Here is a 15,660-nt window from a genome sequence, read left to right as displayed (position 1 = left end):
TGTAAAACAATGTGATGGAGACATATTAAGTCCTAAAGGACTAAAGGAATTCAGAGGCCTCTCTTATAAAGTTAAGAACCTAAGGAGGAGATGGGTGCGAGCCACGGTTATCAGCGCGGACCCCAGAGACGGGCATGAGACGCTAAGGCTGCTGCTGCTGCCACCAAGAAGCCTGTGTGCAAGCACAGGTCACTACACCTCCCCTCCCGGGAGCCTGTGCAGCCCGCCACTGCCAGGGTCCCGGCATCCAGGAACAACTTCCCCGGGAGAACGCACGGTGCGCCTCAGGCTGGTGCAATGTCACGCTGGCCTCTGCCGCCGCAGGCTCACCTCACATTCCATACCCCTTCCTCCCCCTACGCCAGCCTGAGTGAGCCAGAGCCCCCCAATCAGCTGCTACTTTAACCCCGTCCTGGCTGAGCAAAGAACAGACGCCCTCAGGCGACCTACACGCAGAGGTGGGGCCAAATCCAAAGCTAAACCCCAGGAGCTGTGCGAACAAAGAAGAGAAAGGGAAATTTCTCCCACCAGCCTCAGGAACAGCGGATTAAATCTCCATAATCAGCTTGATGTACCCTGCACCTCTGAAATACCTGAATAGACAATGAATCATACCAAAATTAAGGCGGTGGACTTTGGGAGCAACTGTAGACTTGGGGTTTGCTTTCTGCATCTAATTTGTTTCTGGTTTTATGTTTATCTTAGTTTAGTATTTAGAGTTTATTATCATTGGTAGATTTGTTTATACATTTGGTTGCTCTCTTCCCTTTATAAAAATATATAGATATATATTTTTTCTTCATTTTTATCTTTTTCTGAGTGTGTATGTGTATGCTTCTTTGTGTGATTTTGTCTATGTAGCTTTGCTTTCACAATTTGTCCTAGGGTTGTGTTTGTCCTTTTTTTTTTTTTTTTAGTATAGTTTCTAGAACTTGTTATCATTGGTGGATTAGTTTTTTGATTTGGTTGCTCTCTTCTTTCTTTCTTTCTTTTATTACTTTAACAATTCTTTAAATTTTTAATAATTTTATTTTCTATTTTAATAACTTTATTTTACTTATTTATTTCTTTTTTCCTCCCTTTTCTTCTGAGTTGTGTGGCTGACAGGGTCTTGGTGCTCCAGGCGGGTGTCAGGCCTGTGCCTCTGAGGTGAGAGAGCCGAGTTCAGGACACTGATCCACCAGAGACCTCCGGCGCAAAGTAATATCAAACAGTGAAAGATCTCCCAGAGATGTCCAACTCAACCCTAAGACCCAGCTCCACTCAATCACCAGCAAGCTACAGTGCTGCACACCATATGCCAACCAACTAACAAGACAGCAACACAACCCCACCCTTAGCACAGAGGCTGCCTAAAATCATAATAAGGTGACAGACACCCCAAATCACACCACTGGACGTGGTCCTACCCACCAGAAAGACAAGATCCAGCCTCATCGACCAGAACACAGGCACTAGTCCCCTCCACGAGGAAGCCTACACAACCCACTGAATCAACCTCACCCACTGGGGTCAGACACCAAAAACAATGGGAACTACGAACCTGCAGCCTGTGAAAAGGAGACCCCAAACACAGTAAGTTAAGCAAAATGAGAAAACAGAGAAACACAGCAGATGAAGGAGCAAGGTAAAAACCCACCAGACCAAACAAATGAAGAGGAAATAGGTAGTCTACCTGGAAAAGAATTCAGAGTAATGATAGTAAAGATGACTCAAAATCTTGGAAACAGAATGGAGAAAATCCAAGAAACGTTTAACAAGGACCTAGAAGAACTAAAGAGCAAACAGACAATAATGAAAAACACAGTGAAATTAAAAATTCTCTAGAACGAATCAATAGCAGAATAACTGAGGCAGAAGAACCGATAATTGACCTGGAAGACAAAATAGTGGAAATAACTACTACAGAGGAGAATAAAGAAAAAAGAATGAAAAGAATTGAGGACAGTCTTAAAGACCTCTGGGACAACTTTAAATGCACCAACATTCAAATTATAGGGGTCCCAGAAGAAGAAGAGAGAAAGAAAGGGACTGAGAAAATATTTGAAGAGATTATAGTTAAAAACTTCCTTAATATGGTGAAAGGAAATGGTCAATCAAGCCCAGGAAGTGCAGAGTCCCATACAGGATAAATCCAAGGAGAAGCATGCCAAGACACGTATTAATCAAACTATGAAAAATTACATACAAAGAAAAAATATTAAAAGCAGCAAGGGAAAAATAACAAATAACATACAAGGGAATCCCCATAAGGTTAACAGCTGATCTTCCAGCAGAAACTCTGTAAGCCAGAAGGGAGTGGCAGGACATATTTAAAGTGATGAAAGGGAAGAACCTACAACCAAGATTACTCTATCCAGCAAGGATCTCATTCAGGTTCGATGTAGAAATGAAAACCTTTACAGACAAGCAAAAGCTATGAGAATTCAGCACCATAAACCAGCTTTACAACAAATGCTAAAGGAACTTCTCTAGGCAGGAAACACAAGAGAAGGAAAAGAACTACAATAACAAACGAAAACAATTAAGAAAATGGTAATAGGAACAGACATATGGATAATTACCTTAAATGTAAATGGATTAAATGCTCCAACCAAAACAAAGCCTGGCTGAATGGATACAAAAACAAGACCCATATATATGCTGTCTACAAGAGACCCACTTCAGACCTAGGGACACATACAGACTGAAAGTGAGGGGATGGAAAAAGATATTTCATGCAAATGGATATCCAAAGAAAGCTGTAGTAGCAATTCTCATGTCAGACAAAATAGACTTTAAAATATAGAATGTTATAAAAGACAAGGAAGAACACTACATAAAGATCAAGGGATCAATCCAAGAAGATATAACAATCGTAAATATTCATGCACCCAACATAGGAGCACCTCAGTATATAAGACAAATGCTAATAGCCATAAATGGGGAAATCGAGAGTAACACAATCATAGTAGGGGACTTTAACACCCCACTTTCACCAATGGACAGATCATCCAAAATGAAAATGAATAATGAAACACAGGCTTTAAATGATACATTACACAAGATGAGTTTCATTGATATTTTTTGGACATTCCATCCAAAAACAACAAAATACACTTTCTTCTCAAGTGTTCCTGGAACATTCTCCAGGATAGATCATATCTTGGGTCACAAATCAAGCCTTGGTAAATTTAAGAAAATTGAAATCATATCAAGTATCTTTTCTGACCACAACGTTATGAGACTAGATATCAATTTTAGGAAAAAAAATCTGTAAAAAATACAAGCACATGGAGGCTAAACAATATACTACTAACCAATCACTGAAGAAATCAAAGAGGAAATCAAAAAATACTTAGAAAAAAATCTCAATGAAAACACGACGACCCAAAACCTATGGGATGCAGCAAAAGCAGTGCTAAGAAGGAAGTTTATAGCAATACAATCCGACCTCAAGAAACAAGAAACATCTCAAATAAACAACCTGACCTTACACGTAAAGCAATTAGAGAAAGAAGAACAAAAAACCCCCAAAGTTAGCAGAAGGAAAGAAATCATAAAGATCAGATCAGAAATAAATGAAAAAGAAATGAAGGAAACAATAGCAAACATCAATAAAACTAAAGGCTGGTTCTCTGAGAAGATAAACAAAATTGATAAACCATTAGAGAGACTCACCAAAAAAAAAAAAAGGGAGAAGTCTCAAATCAATATAATTAGAAATGAAACAGGAGAAGTAACAACTGACACGGCAGAAATACAAAGGATCATGAGAGATTACTACAAGCAACTATATGCCAATAAAATGGACAACCTGGAAGAAATGGACAAATTCTTAGATAAGCACAACCTTCCGAGACTGAACCAGGAAGAAACAGAAAATATAAACAGACCAATCACAAGCACTGAAATTGAGAAGGTGAGTAAAAATCTTCCAATAAACAAAAGCCCAGGACCTGGGCTTCCCTGGTGGCACAGTGGTTGAGAGTCCGCCTGCCAATGCAGGGGACACGGGTTCATGACCCAGTCCGGGAAGATCCCACATGCCACAGAGCAGCTGGGCCCATGAGCCATGGCCGCTGAGCCTGCGCATCCGGAGCCTGTGCTCCACAACTGGAGAGGCCATAACAATGAGAGGCCCGTGTACTGCAAAAAGAAAAAACAAAAACAAACAAACAAAAAAGCCCAGGACCAGATGGCTTCACAGGCGAATTCTATCAAACATTTAGAGAGGAGTTAACATCTATCCTTCTAAAACTCTTCCAAAATGTAGCAGAGGGAGGAACACTCCCAAACTCATTCTACCAAGCCACCATCACCCTGATACCAAAACCAGACAAACATGTCACAAAGAAAGAAAACTACAGGCCAATATCACTGATGAACATAGATGAAAATATCCTCAACAAAATACTAGCAAACAGAATCCAACAGCACATTAAAAGGATCCTACACCATGATCAATTGGGGTTGATCCCAAGAATGCAAGGATTCTTCAATATACGCAAATCAATCAATGTGATACACCATATTAACAAACTGAAGGAGAAAAACCATATGATCATGTCAATAGATGCAGAGAAAGCTTTCAACAAAATTCAACACCCATTTATGATAAAAACCCTGCAGAAAGTAGGCATAGAGGGAACTTACCTCAACATAATGAAGGTCATATAGGACACACCCACAGCCAACATCGTTCTCAATGGTGAAAAACTGAAACCATTTCCACTAAGATCAGGAACAAGACAAGGTTGCCAATTCTCACCACTATTATTCAACATAGTTTTGGAAGTTTTAGCCACAGCAATCAGAGACGAAAAAGAAATATAAGGAATTCAAATCAGAAAAGAAGTAAAGCTGTCACTGTTCTCAGATAACACTATACATAGAGAATCCTAAAGATGCCACGACAAAATTACTAGAGCTAATCGATGAATTTGGTAAAGTAGCAGGATACAAAATTAATGCACAGAAATATCTGGCATTTCTATACATTAGTGATGAAAAATCTGGAAGAGAAATTAAGTAAACACTCCCATTTACCATTGCAACATAAAGAATAAAATACCTAGGAATAAACCTACCTAAGGAGACAAAAGACCTGTATGCAGAAAACTACAAGACACTGATGAAAGAAATTAAAGATGATACAAACAGATGAAGAGATATACAATATTCTTGGATTGGAAGAATCAACATTGTGAAAATGACTCTACTACCCAAAGCAATTTACAGATTCAATGCAACCCCTATCAAACTACCAATGGCATTTTTCACAGAAGTAGAACAAAAGATTACACAATTTGGATGGAAACACAAAAGACCCCAAATAGCCAAAGCAATCTTGAGAACGAAAAACGAGCTGGAGGAATCTGGCTTCTGGACTTCAGACTATACTACAAAGCTACAGTAATCAAGACAGTATGGTACTGGCACAAAAACAGAAATATAGATCAATGGAACAGGATAGAAAGCCCAGAGATAAACCCATGCACATATGGTCACCTTATCTTTGATAAAGGAGGCAAGACTATACAATGGAGAAAAGACACCCTCTTCAATAAGTGGTGCTGGGAAAACTGGACAGCTACATGGAGAAGAATGAAATTAGATCACTTCCTAACACCATACACAAAAATAAACACAAAATGGATTAAAGTCCTAAATGTAAGGCCACACACTATAAAACTTTTAGAGGAAAACATAGGCAGAACACTCTATGACATAAATCACAGCAAGATCCTTTTTGACCCACCTCCTAGAGTAAAGAAAATAAAAACAAAAATAGACAAATGGGACCTAATTAAACTTAAAAGCTTTTCCACAGCAAAGGAAACTATAAACAAGATGAAAAGACAACCGTAAGAATGGGAGAAAATATTTGCAAACGAAGCAACTGGCAAAGGTTTAATCTCCAAAATTTACAAGCAGCTCATGCAGCTCAATATCAAAAAAACAAACAACCCAATCCAAAAATGGGCAGAAGACCTAAACAGACATTTCTCCAAAGAAGATATACAGATCGCCAACAAACACATGATAGGATGCTCAATGTCACTAATCATTAGAGAAATGCAAACCAAAACTACAATGAGGTATCACCTCACACCAGTCAGAAAGGCCATCATCAAAAAATCTACAAACAATAAATGCTGGAGAGGGTGTGGAAAAAAGGGAACACTCTTGCACTGTTGGCGGGAATGTAAATTGATACAGCCACTATGGAGAACAGTATGGAGTTTCCTTAAAAAACTAAAATTAGAACTACCATACGACCCAGCAATCCCACTACTAGGCATATACCCTGAGAAAAGCATAATTCAAAAAGAGTCATGTACCACATGTTCATTTCAGCTCTATTTACAGTAGCCAGGACATGGAAGCAACCTAAGTGCCCATCAACATATGAATGGATAAAGAAGATGTGGCACATATATACAATGGAATATTACTCAGCCATAAAAAGAAACGAAATTGAGTTACTTGTAGTGAGCTGGATGGACCTAGAGACTGTCATACAGAGTGAAGTAAGTCAGAAAGAGAAAAACAAATACCGTATGCTAACACATATATATGGAATGTAAAGAAAAAAAAATGGTTCTGAAGAACCTAGGGACAGGACAGGAATAAAGACGCAGATGTAGAGAATGGCTTTGAGGACATGGGGAGGGGGAAGGGTAAGCTGGGACAAAGTGAGAGTGCTACAGGGACATATATACGCTACCAAATGTAAAACAGATAGCTAGTGGGAAGCAGCCGCATAGCACAGGGAGATCAGCTTGGTGCTTTGTGACCATCTAGAGGGGTGGGATAGGGAGGGTGGGAGGGAGACACAAGAGGGAGGAGATATGGGGATATATGTATATGTACAGCTGATTCACTTTGTTATAAAGCAGAAAGTAACACACCACTGTAAAACAATTATACTCTAATAAAGTTGTTAAAAAAATAAAAAGAACCTAAGGAGAAAGAAGAGAGACCTATTCTGGTCCCTGAGGAACTTTTTCTTTCTTACTCCCTGGATCTTGGTCTTCAGATTGAGACTGGTCAAGAGAGAAGTCTAAACAAGTGAAATATTTTACATCTTATTCTAAATTCTAAACTCCTCTCTCAATACACTGTCCAACATTTCGTTTACGTCATGTGCTGAAATTGTTTCAGCATTTAGCAAATGTTTTGAACATTTCCACTGTGCTGATCTTGTTACATGAATGCTCCTCAATCAACTGCCCAAAACAAGGCAAAAGCAAAAAACAAACAAAGAGCCATAGTTATTAAAAGCATTTTTTTAAAAGATTAGTAAAGAGTTGAATTTTATTAATAACATTAAATTTACTGAATACCCTGAGCCATACATTCTCATTTTACAATAGGAAATAATGGGCTAGAAATGCTATATAATTCCATTTTAGATAAAAACACGTATCATTCTAGAATATCCTGGAAGCACCAAGAAAAAAATCAAGTAACAGCATGCATGTGATTAAATTACACAAGTGTTCTTTGTTTTATGTATTCAATTTCAGTAACTGTCTTTTTTTAAAATAAATTGATTTACTTTATTTATTATTTTTATTTTTGGCTGTTTTTGGTGTTCAGGGCTGTGCGCAGGCTTTCTCTAGTTGCGGCGAGTGGGGGCTACTCTTCGTTGCAGTGGGCAGGCTTCTCACTGCGGTGACTTCTCTTGTCACAGAGCACAGGCTCTAAGCGCACTGGCTTCAGTAGTTGTGGCACGTGGGCTCAGTAGCTGTGGGTCACAGGCTCTAGAGCTCAGGCTCAGTAGTTGTGGCGCAGGGGCTTAGTTGCTCCGCGGCACGTGGGATCTTCCTGGACCAGGGCTCAAACACATGCCCCCTGCAGTAGCAGACAGATTCTTAACCACTGCGCCAACAGGGAAGCCCTCAGTAACTATCTTGAAGGCATAAAAGAAGAGAGAATTCCTAATATGACTCTCACATACAGTGCTGTGTATGGAAAAAGAAATGTCAACTGGATGGTTCAATCTATTCGACTAACTTGCAGTATTTCTTCCCAATAACATGCATCGCGAAAGACATGCCTTCAACAATGTGCAGTTTAGAACATTTGCTTTGGCCATCAGTTGATTACAAGCTTTATATACTGTAATAACTGGGTCTAATATCATACTTGTTTTATAATCAAATATCTTCTTCTCTTGCTCAGAATACTGAATTCTTTTTTCCTATGAGGATTTTCAAACTAAACATTCCCAGCATCAGAAAAATAGTATATGGACTGAGTTTTTTTCTAGAGAATTTAAAATGTAATTGTTATTAGGCTGCAATGCTACACTTTAATAACAGATGCCATTATATCATATGATAGGCTGCATTCAGAAAATTCCCCAATTTTCCAGATGAGTTTCAGGAAGGTGAAATAGTCCCTAATATGGATCAAGAAAACTGTTCACCTTCTGTACACTTACAAAAATTATGCAAGCACTCTCTACCTGCTTGCAAAAAATAAAAATAACTCTCTGACGTAAGCACACACCCACACCCCTGCCCAGGTGGTACCTTTAGAAAATCATGGTCTCTGACCCAAACCGGAACCTCAATGAAACCTGACGAAACTTCCCCTTTTCTCACTCTACACAACCTATTTTCAAATTTTATTTAATTTCTCATGTTCCACTCATTTCTAGGCCTATAAAAAAATCACATAAATCATGTTCGAAGTCATTAAGTAGCCTCCCTCTTGGTAAATTCACCCTAACACTCTCTCCCGCAGTAATTTTAATTACCCTGTCTATAACATCTGGAGCTATTGTTCATTCTCTCTTTGCTCTCTTGTGCCTAAAAAGCTCTTTTCCTTGGTTTCCAGGTAGCAAACCAGCCTGGTTTTCAGCCTGTCCTCTGGCTGCTCTTCCTTCTCTGTCTGATTGCATAATGTGATGTTCCTCATGAGTTATTCTACGAGCTCCCCTTATTTTCATTCTGCAAATCCCCCCAGGTCAGAATGTATACTCTCATGACATCATTACAACTGATGAGAGCTGCCTCCCAAATCCCTCTCTCCATCGTAGATCTTAGCTGGGGTACCAAGTCTATGTGTTCAACTGCCTCCCCACAGCTCCACTTGGAATGTGTCACACTATCTCAAATAACATAATGAAGCCAGCAAACAAGATACATGTTTTCCACAACTGAAATGCCTGTTCCCTCTCTCCGTTTCCACCTTTACTTCTAATTCAAGCCACTATCATTTCTTATCTGGATTGCTACAAGAGTTTCTGAATAGGTCTCCTTACTGGTCTTGCCACCTTTCATTCAGTTCATTTTCACACTGCCACCAGAGTAATACTGATATGATACTAGGACCAAGGCCCTTCCAAGTCAGATATGTTTCAATGGCTCCCTGTTTCCCTCATGATAATGTCTAAGGTTCCTTGACATGGCTAACAGAGCTTTAATATCTGCTCACTCTTGCATACTCTTCTAAGCCACATTCAATTCCACTAGTAGTGCCCATTAAATTACTCAACTTACTTTAGCACTCTAGACCTCCTTGCATCATATTACTTCAGCTTTGACCAGAGACCCTGCCATTCCTCCCACCTACTCATCCTTCAGTTTCATCTTAGATGCCACTCCTTCCTGGAGGCTCCTAACATTTCTCACCCAAAAAATTCAGTTAAATGTCCTCATGAGCCCCAATTTATTTCTTTCATAGCAATTTTCATACTGTAATTGTTCATTGTTTGTACTCCCTAGGAGACTGTAACCTTCTTGAGGACGATGTCTCATTCTTCACTGCATTTCTAGTTCCTGACGCCAGAGCTGAAGGGGCACTGTTATCAGTTCTATAAACTCTTGGATCAAAATTCAAATTCTTTATACTGTTCAGCCAACCTGTTCCAGAGATATCTGCAAATCATCATTTTTCTTTGCTTTTGTATGCCTTTCCTCAAATTTTTTCCATTGCTTTAGTTACAGATGTTTCCCTTTATCAGAGTTTTTTTTTAATGTCAAAATACTTGTGCTTTATTTATTTGAACCCATTCTCCAATACTGCTATGACTAGAAATGGCATTTTAACATTCTCAAAGGAGAACTCCAAATCCTGTTGGTTACATTTTTTTCCTAAAGTATGGTATGAAAGATCCCAGAACTTGTTTCTAACAACAAAAGAAATGATATTAATTATCTTGGAAATAGCACATTTAAGCACTACCTGTACCAACTATATTTTAAGTCCTTTTAAACTAACTTACTCTTCATACACATCCTATGAGTTACGTACTATTTCACCCTCTTTAAGATGAGCAATCTGAGCCATGAAGTAACTTGCTTAAGAATACATTCCCAGAAGGTACCAGACCCAGGAGTGAAGCCAGGCAGCCTAGTTCTACTGCCAACACCATTTCCCATCACTGTCTCTAACCTGGAACCCTTGCATGGTTACACCAACACACTCTGTCTGCAATTTAGTCCTCAAGAAATGGTCTTATACTGAGCCTAGGGAAATTAAAGCAACCTTAGTTTAGATTTGCATTCTGCTAAGTCAAGGTGCCCAAAAACAACAGGTGATTTTTATTACGATGGTTGTTCATTGCTACCTATCTTGTTCTTTTCACAATTATTCACTCTGTGATCTATAGCGCTGCCTTCCTCTTGCCTCCTTTGCTCTACTGCTGCCACACAGGGTAACTAGGCAGTCCATGACTGCCCTGAGCCATGCCACATCTCTGAGCCTTTGCTCACAATGCTCCCTCTGCTCTGAACACCCTTCCTCCTGCTCAGGAGCAACTCCTGTTCAACTCTTGTCTTCTTTAACTTAATCCACTCAACATCTCCTCTGGGAAGTACTTTCTGATTCTCCTGGGGAGGCAGTGACCAGTCCCCTTCTCTTGGACTCTCCTCTGCACGGATCTCTCAGCTCACCAGTGGACTCCATCCATCCATGTGGCCACAACACCTCACACAGTATGTCCCTCATAGCTGCTATTCAAAAAACTTTGGTTCTCAAAGAACCACTGCTGTTAAACAGAAACCAATGGTAAAGAATATAGTATAATGAATCTAATATTGAAAATAATCATCTTAAAGCATTATGCACTGGAGAAATATTTGACCACTTAATTTCTTTTGTCTCATATCTCCCAGTATATGTAACCTAGCAACTGACCAGATAAGGACTGTTCTCCCTACACTGTAATATGTAGAGTAAGAAACTAAGAAACTACTGTGTAAGCACTTATTGATCTTGGCTTCTTTCATTAGGAAGAAAGAAAAGACCTAAAACAGTCAGAAGAAACCACCCATAAAAGGAAATTGTAGGTTTTGTTCCAAAAAGCAGACCCATTCTGGAGGAATGAGACTGGTCCCTTCTGTGATCCCCTACCATTTGGCAACTACCTCTGAGATGGCAAGCCTCCCAAGCACACACTGCCCACTTACAAAACCTTCTCCTCATGAGCTGCTTCAGTGAAATATTTATTTTATCCACATACTTTCCCTGCCAGTATAGTAAGTTCGCATTTGTACCTCATCTATGTTTCCCACCTATCCTGATTTTACCTTTCAGCCTTAAAACCTCACCTTGTTTTTCCTCCATTTCTAGTTTTGTTACCTTCCACAATACGTGCTATTCATTTTATTTATCTATTTTCCTCTATTTTATTTTATTTTCATTTATTTTTGGCTGCATTGGGTCTTTGTTGCTGCGAGCGGGCTTTCTCTAGTTGCAGAGAGCAGAAGCTACTCTTCGTAGTGGTGGGCGGGCTTCTCATTGCGTTGGCTTCTCTTGCTGAGGAGCACAGCCTCTAGGTGCACGGGCTTCCGTAGTTGTGGCACGCGGGCTCAGTAGTTGTAGCTCGCGGGCTCTAGAGCGCAGGCTCAGTAGTTTTGGCACACAGGCTTAGTTGCTCCGTGGCATGTGGGATCTTCCCAGACCAGGGATTGAACCCGTGTCCCAGATTCTTAACCACTGCGCCACCAGGGAAATCCCTCTATTTTCCTCTATTTTACTTTTTTTTTTTTTTTTTTTTTGGTACGTGGGCCTCTCACTGTTGTGGCCTCTCCCGTTGCGGAGCACAGGCTCCGGACGCGCAGGCTCAGCGGCCATGGCTCACAGGCCCAGCTGCTCCATGGCATGTGGGATCTTCCCGGACCGGGGCACGAACCCGCGTCCCCTGAATCGGCAGGTGGACTCTCAACCACTGCGCCACCAGGGAAGCCCTCCTCTATTTTAAATAGTTCTCATCATATCCTTCAACATCTAGCTTTAAGCCTATTCTAAACATTATTATTCTTTAAAAATATCCTTTTAATTTCTTGTTAGTACTGCTGTTCCATCCCCACACCTCTCTGGCATAGAAATAAACTTTTAAAATGATCCGTAATAAGCAAGACGAGTATGGTGAGACCTGAGGATTCTACTATCAGGAGAAGATAGATTGACCCCCAGTTGCTCCTTCCTTAGCTTTTTAGGCACCAAAGAAAGGCCATCCTAAGCATGGCTCTCTTGCTTCCTCCATGCAAGAGAAGTTTTTCCTGGGTTCTAAGCCCCAGCCGAATGTTACCTTTAATTTTCTGGTACTTGAGAGTTATACAAGAGTGTTGACACTTAGGCAACCACAAGTGTGACAAGACAGCCAAGATCTCTGCATTCTAGTAAGGAAAGAACAGAAAACAGTTTGGGAGAGTGACTACCAGTTAGTGGGGTAATTGAGCTGGAACATGTGTGTCTACTGGAAATAGTGGGTCAGAGACGGTCCCTCTGAGAAGGTAATATCACAAGTGAATTTGAAGAATAAGAAGGAGCCAAACTATGCTAGAGGCAGGAGAATGTCCCAAGACCAAGGGAACAGCAAGTACAGAAAGCAAAGTGGCAGAGTTTGGCTTGTTCAATGAAGAGAAAAGTCTTCCCTTCCACCAGTCATTTGTTAAATGCTGTCAAAGAATCATGCTCCTTTCCTCCTGGGTACTTCTCTTGGGTTATAACATATTCATTAGTATTATGTTTTGGCTACTGCCTACCACTCCCAATAAATTGTAGCAAATATTTGATTTCCTAATGTGTGCCTGGCACTTGGGGGTAGAGCAGTGAGCAAAACACTGTCCCTGCATATATTCATGTGTGTAGGCAGACAGACAAATAGTGAAATAAGGATCATGAAAATAGGAATGGTGTGTTATTGCTCACCAGTGCATCCTCAGGACCAGTACAGGACCTGGCATATAGAAGGCAAGTATTTGTTGAATGAATGCTGCTAATGAAACCGTATATGTAATAGGATCCTAAAAATAACTTGGGCATGAAAACATATGTACATATAAAGACAAAAGGAAACCTACCAAAGTATTAAAAATGGTTGTTTTATACAATAAGCATGCCTTTTTTTAGAATATATGTACTTCAAAGTGCTTTCTGTGGGGCTTCCTTGGTGGCGCAGTGGTTGAGAGTCCGCCTGCCGATGCAGGGGACACGGGTTCGTGCCCCGGTCCGGGAAGATCTCACATGCCAGGCTGCGCCCGTGAGCCATGGCCGCTGAGCCTGCGCGTCCGGAGCCTGTTGCTCCGCAACGGGAGAGGCCACAGCAGTGAGAGGCCCGCCTATTGCAAAAAAAAAAAAGTGCTTTCTGTGAAACATGAAACAAACCTAGTGGTTGGGCCTTCAGGTTTAGTTTATGAGCTATAGGAGAAAACCAGACTACCACCATTTCTGGTTCACTTCTTAGGATACTCATTTTTCGGTAGATTTGGCTACCAGTGTTTTTTAGGTTGCTTCGGATAGCCCCTCAAACATGACCCAACCTTCAGAAAGAAGGAAAGCAATGCCAAAAAGCCATTCGGTAATAGAACTGAATATTGTCTATTGGATGAGAACAGGAAGATAACTCTATTGCAAAGAAAAAAAAAAAAAGAAGAACCTGCAAATCAATATCAATACGATCTCGAGTACCAAGTTTCCTGTTAACTTTATTTACAAAAAGCACCTTGCCCGCTTTCAAACCCTCTAAATCCCAGGCTCCCAGAGCCTGCTCTCACCGGAGTGCTACAGGCACAACATCTGCTCCGCAGGCCCACTTAAAGCAAGCAGTAAGCTTCCTTGTCCCACACTCGGCTCGGCAGCGCTGGCCACACACTTGCGTACACCTGGCCTGGGCTCCCCTAACCACGCCCAGCAGGGCACAAGGCGTCATCCCGCCCAGGGAACACAGGGCAAACTCTCTCCACGAGCACAGCACCAGCCTAGCAACATCCCCAGGCACCTGGGCAACTCAAGAGCAAGTCGTCACCACCAGCCCCGGCTTGGCGCTCCCTTATCCACCTGATCAGTCCCGGAAACACCCTGCAAGCTTTTGCTAGAGACCCAGCTTGGCCCCGGGTAAACCCCAGCCACGCCACCAAGCAAGCCTTCTCTTCGGCCACTACGTGGTCACCACCCCCCGGGGTCCCCACACAGTACGAGCCGGGGACAGTCTGGCCACGCCTTCTACCCTAACTCCTTACGACCCTGGGTGGACTCAGCCCCGCGCCTCCGCCCCGAGCCACCAAGCAAAGCTCCCCCGACCCTCGGCTCCAGCGGGCCTGCCCCGCGACCCGGCCTGCCTCACCCCCCACCCGCTCCAGTTCGCCGCCTGTGCGGACACCTTCTCCAGGCTCCTACCGGAGGATATGGGAAGCAGGAGCAGTAGCGCCACCAAAAGAATCCCAACGAAGCACCTAGAAGAAAATGGACTCTCGGAGCGGTAGGGGGATGCCTTGCGAGAGGAGCAAGGCGCCGTCATTTTCGGGAGATCAGCGAGAAACCTGAAACAGCTCAGCAGAGATCTTTCTGAGTCCAGTTACCAGAGACAAGAATCCGCACAGTCACAAACCGTCAAACGCGGTCTCGTAGCTGGGCGTGGCCTGGGCCGTACCCAGGGCGGAAGTGACTCTATGGACGGGCCTGCCGGGCCAATAGGCGGGCTGTAAGGCGGGGCTTCGGTGTTGGGGGTGGCCCTTAGGCCTGGAGAGGCGGGGCGTGGCGCTTGCCTAAGTCTAAGAGTCCTTGCGCGCGGGCCGCTCTACGCCTCACTCTTAGACCCTGGCTGTACCTGGCTCCTCCTTCTTCGGACCTACACGGAAGTACAGCTGCGGTTTGCGAGAAATGGCTTGTTCACCGCCTGTTCGTAAAGACTGTTACCACCCTATGCAGGAAGGGCGGAAAGGAAGCAAGCGTTGGCGAGGTCAGCATTGTCAGTTTTCCGGAACGCTAGATTAAAGAATAAAACGCATCGAGCTGAAGACAGAAACCTAGAGCCCAGGCAGTGAGTCACTGTGGGGCAGACACCCCTCAGGACTCCAGTCTGGACCTGGGGCAATCCAGACTGTCCGGATACCTGGGCCCTTGCTCAATCTTTGGCATTAGTCAGGCATAATTCGGGGCAATAGTTGAGATTTCCGTGGTTGAGCCTCTGCTACTGAAGCCTCTCATGGCCTGATAGATTTGAAAAACATGGAAGGTTTGGCTGTTGCTCTCCCAACTGCTAAAGTCAATTAGTCTCACCTGTATTCCCAGGAGAGCACCCCTGGGAAGGTAAATTATTAAACAACACCGGGCCACTAGCATATTGGGCCTCAACTCTACGGTCTTGCCTTCGAACGACTAAATGTTTTATTGAAGATGACATATACATGCATGAAAAGGGTAAGGACAAGGGTGCAT

The 15,660-nt window shown here is 42.3% G+C and overlaps 1 protein-coding gene across 5 annotated transcripts in view; it reads right to left on the bottom strand.

Moving 5' to 3' along the window:
* Positions 1-14,866, bottom strand: part of CD46 (CD46 molecule) — a 54,136-nt gene extending 39,270 nt beyond the window's left edge. For all 5 annotated transcript variants that reach the window (XM_060294001.1, XM_060293995.1, XM_060293998.1 and 2 more), the window contains exon 1: positions 14,620-14,866. In XM_060294001.1, the coding sequence (XP_060149984.1) occupies positions 14,620-14,740 (121 nt within the window). In that variant the 5' untranslated portion in view covers positions 14,741-14,866. The remainder of the gene's footprint in view (positions 1-14,619) is intronic.
* Positions 14,867-15,660: the final 794 nt, after the last annotated feature.

The sequence above is a fragment of the Globicephala melas genome, chromosome 1 (genome assembly GCF_963455315.2).
Source record: "Globicephala melas chromosome 1, mGloMel1.2, whole genome shotgun sequence".
Lineage (NCBI taxonomy): Eukaryota > Metazoa > Chordata > Mammalia > Artiodactyla > Delphinidae > Globicephala > Globicephala melas.
The sequence above is the reverse complement of the archived record's forward strand: the minus strand, read 5'-3'. Positions and strand labels throughout refer to the sequence as shown.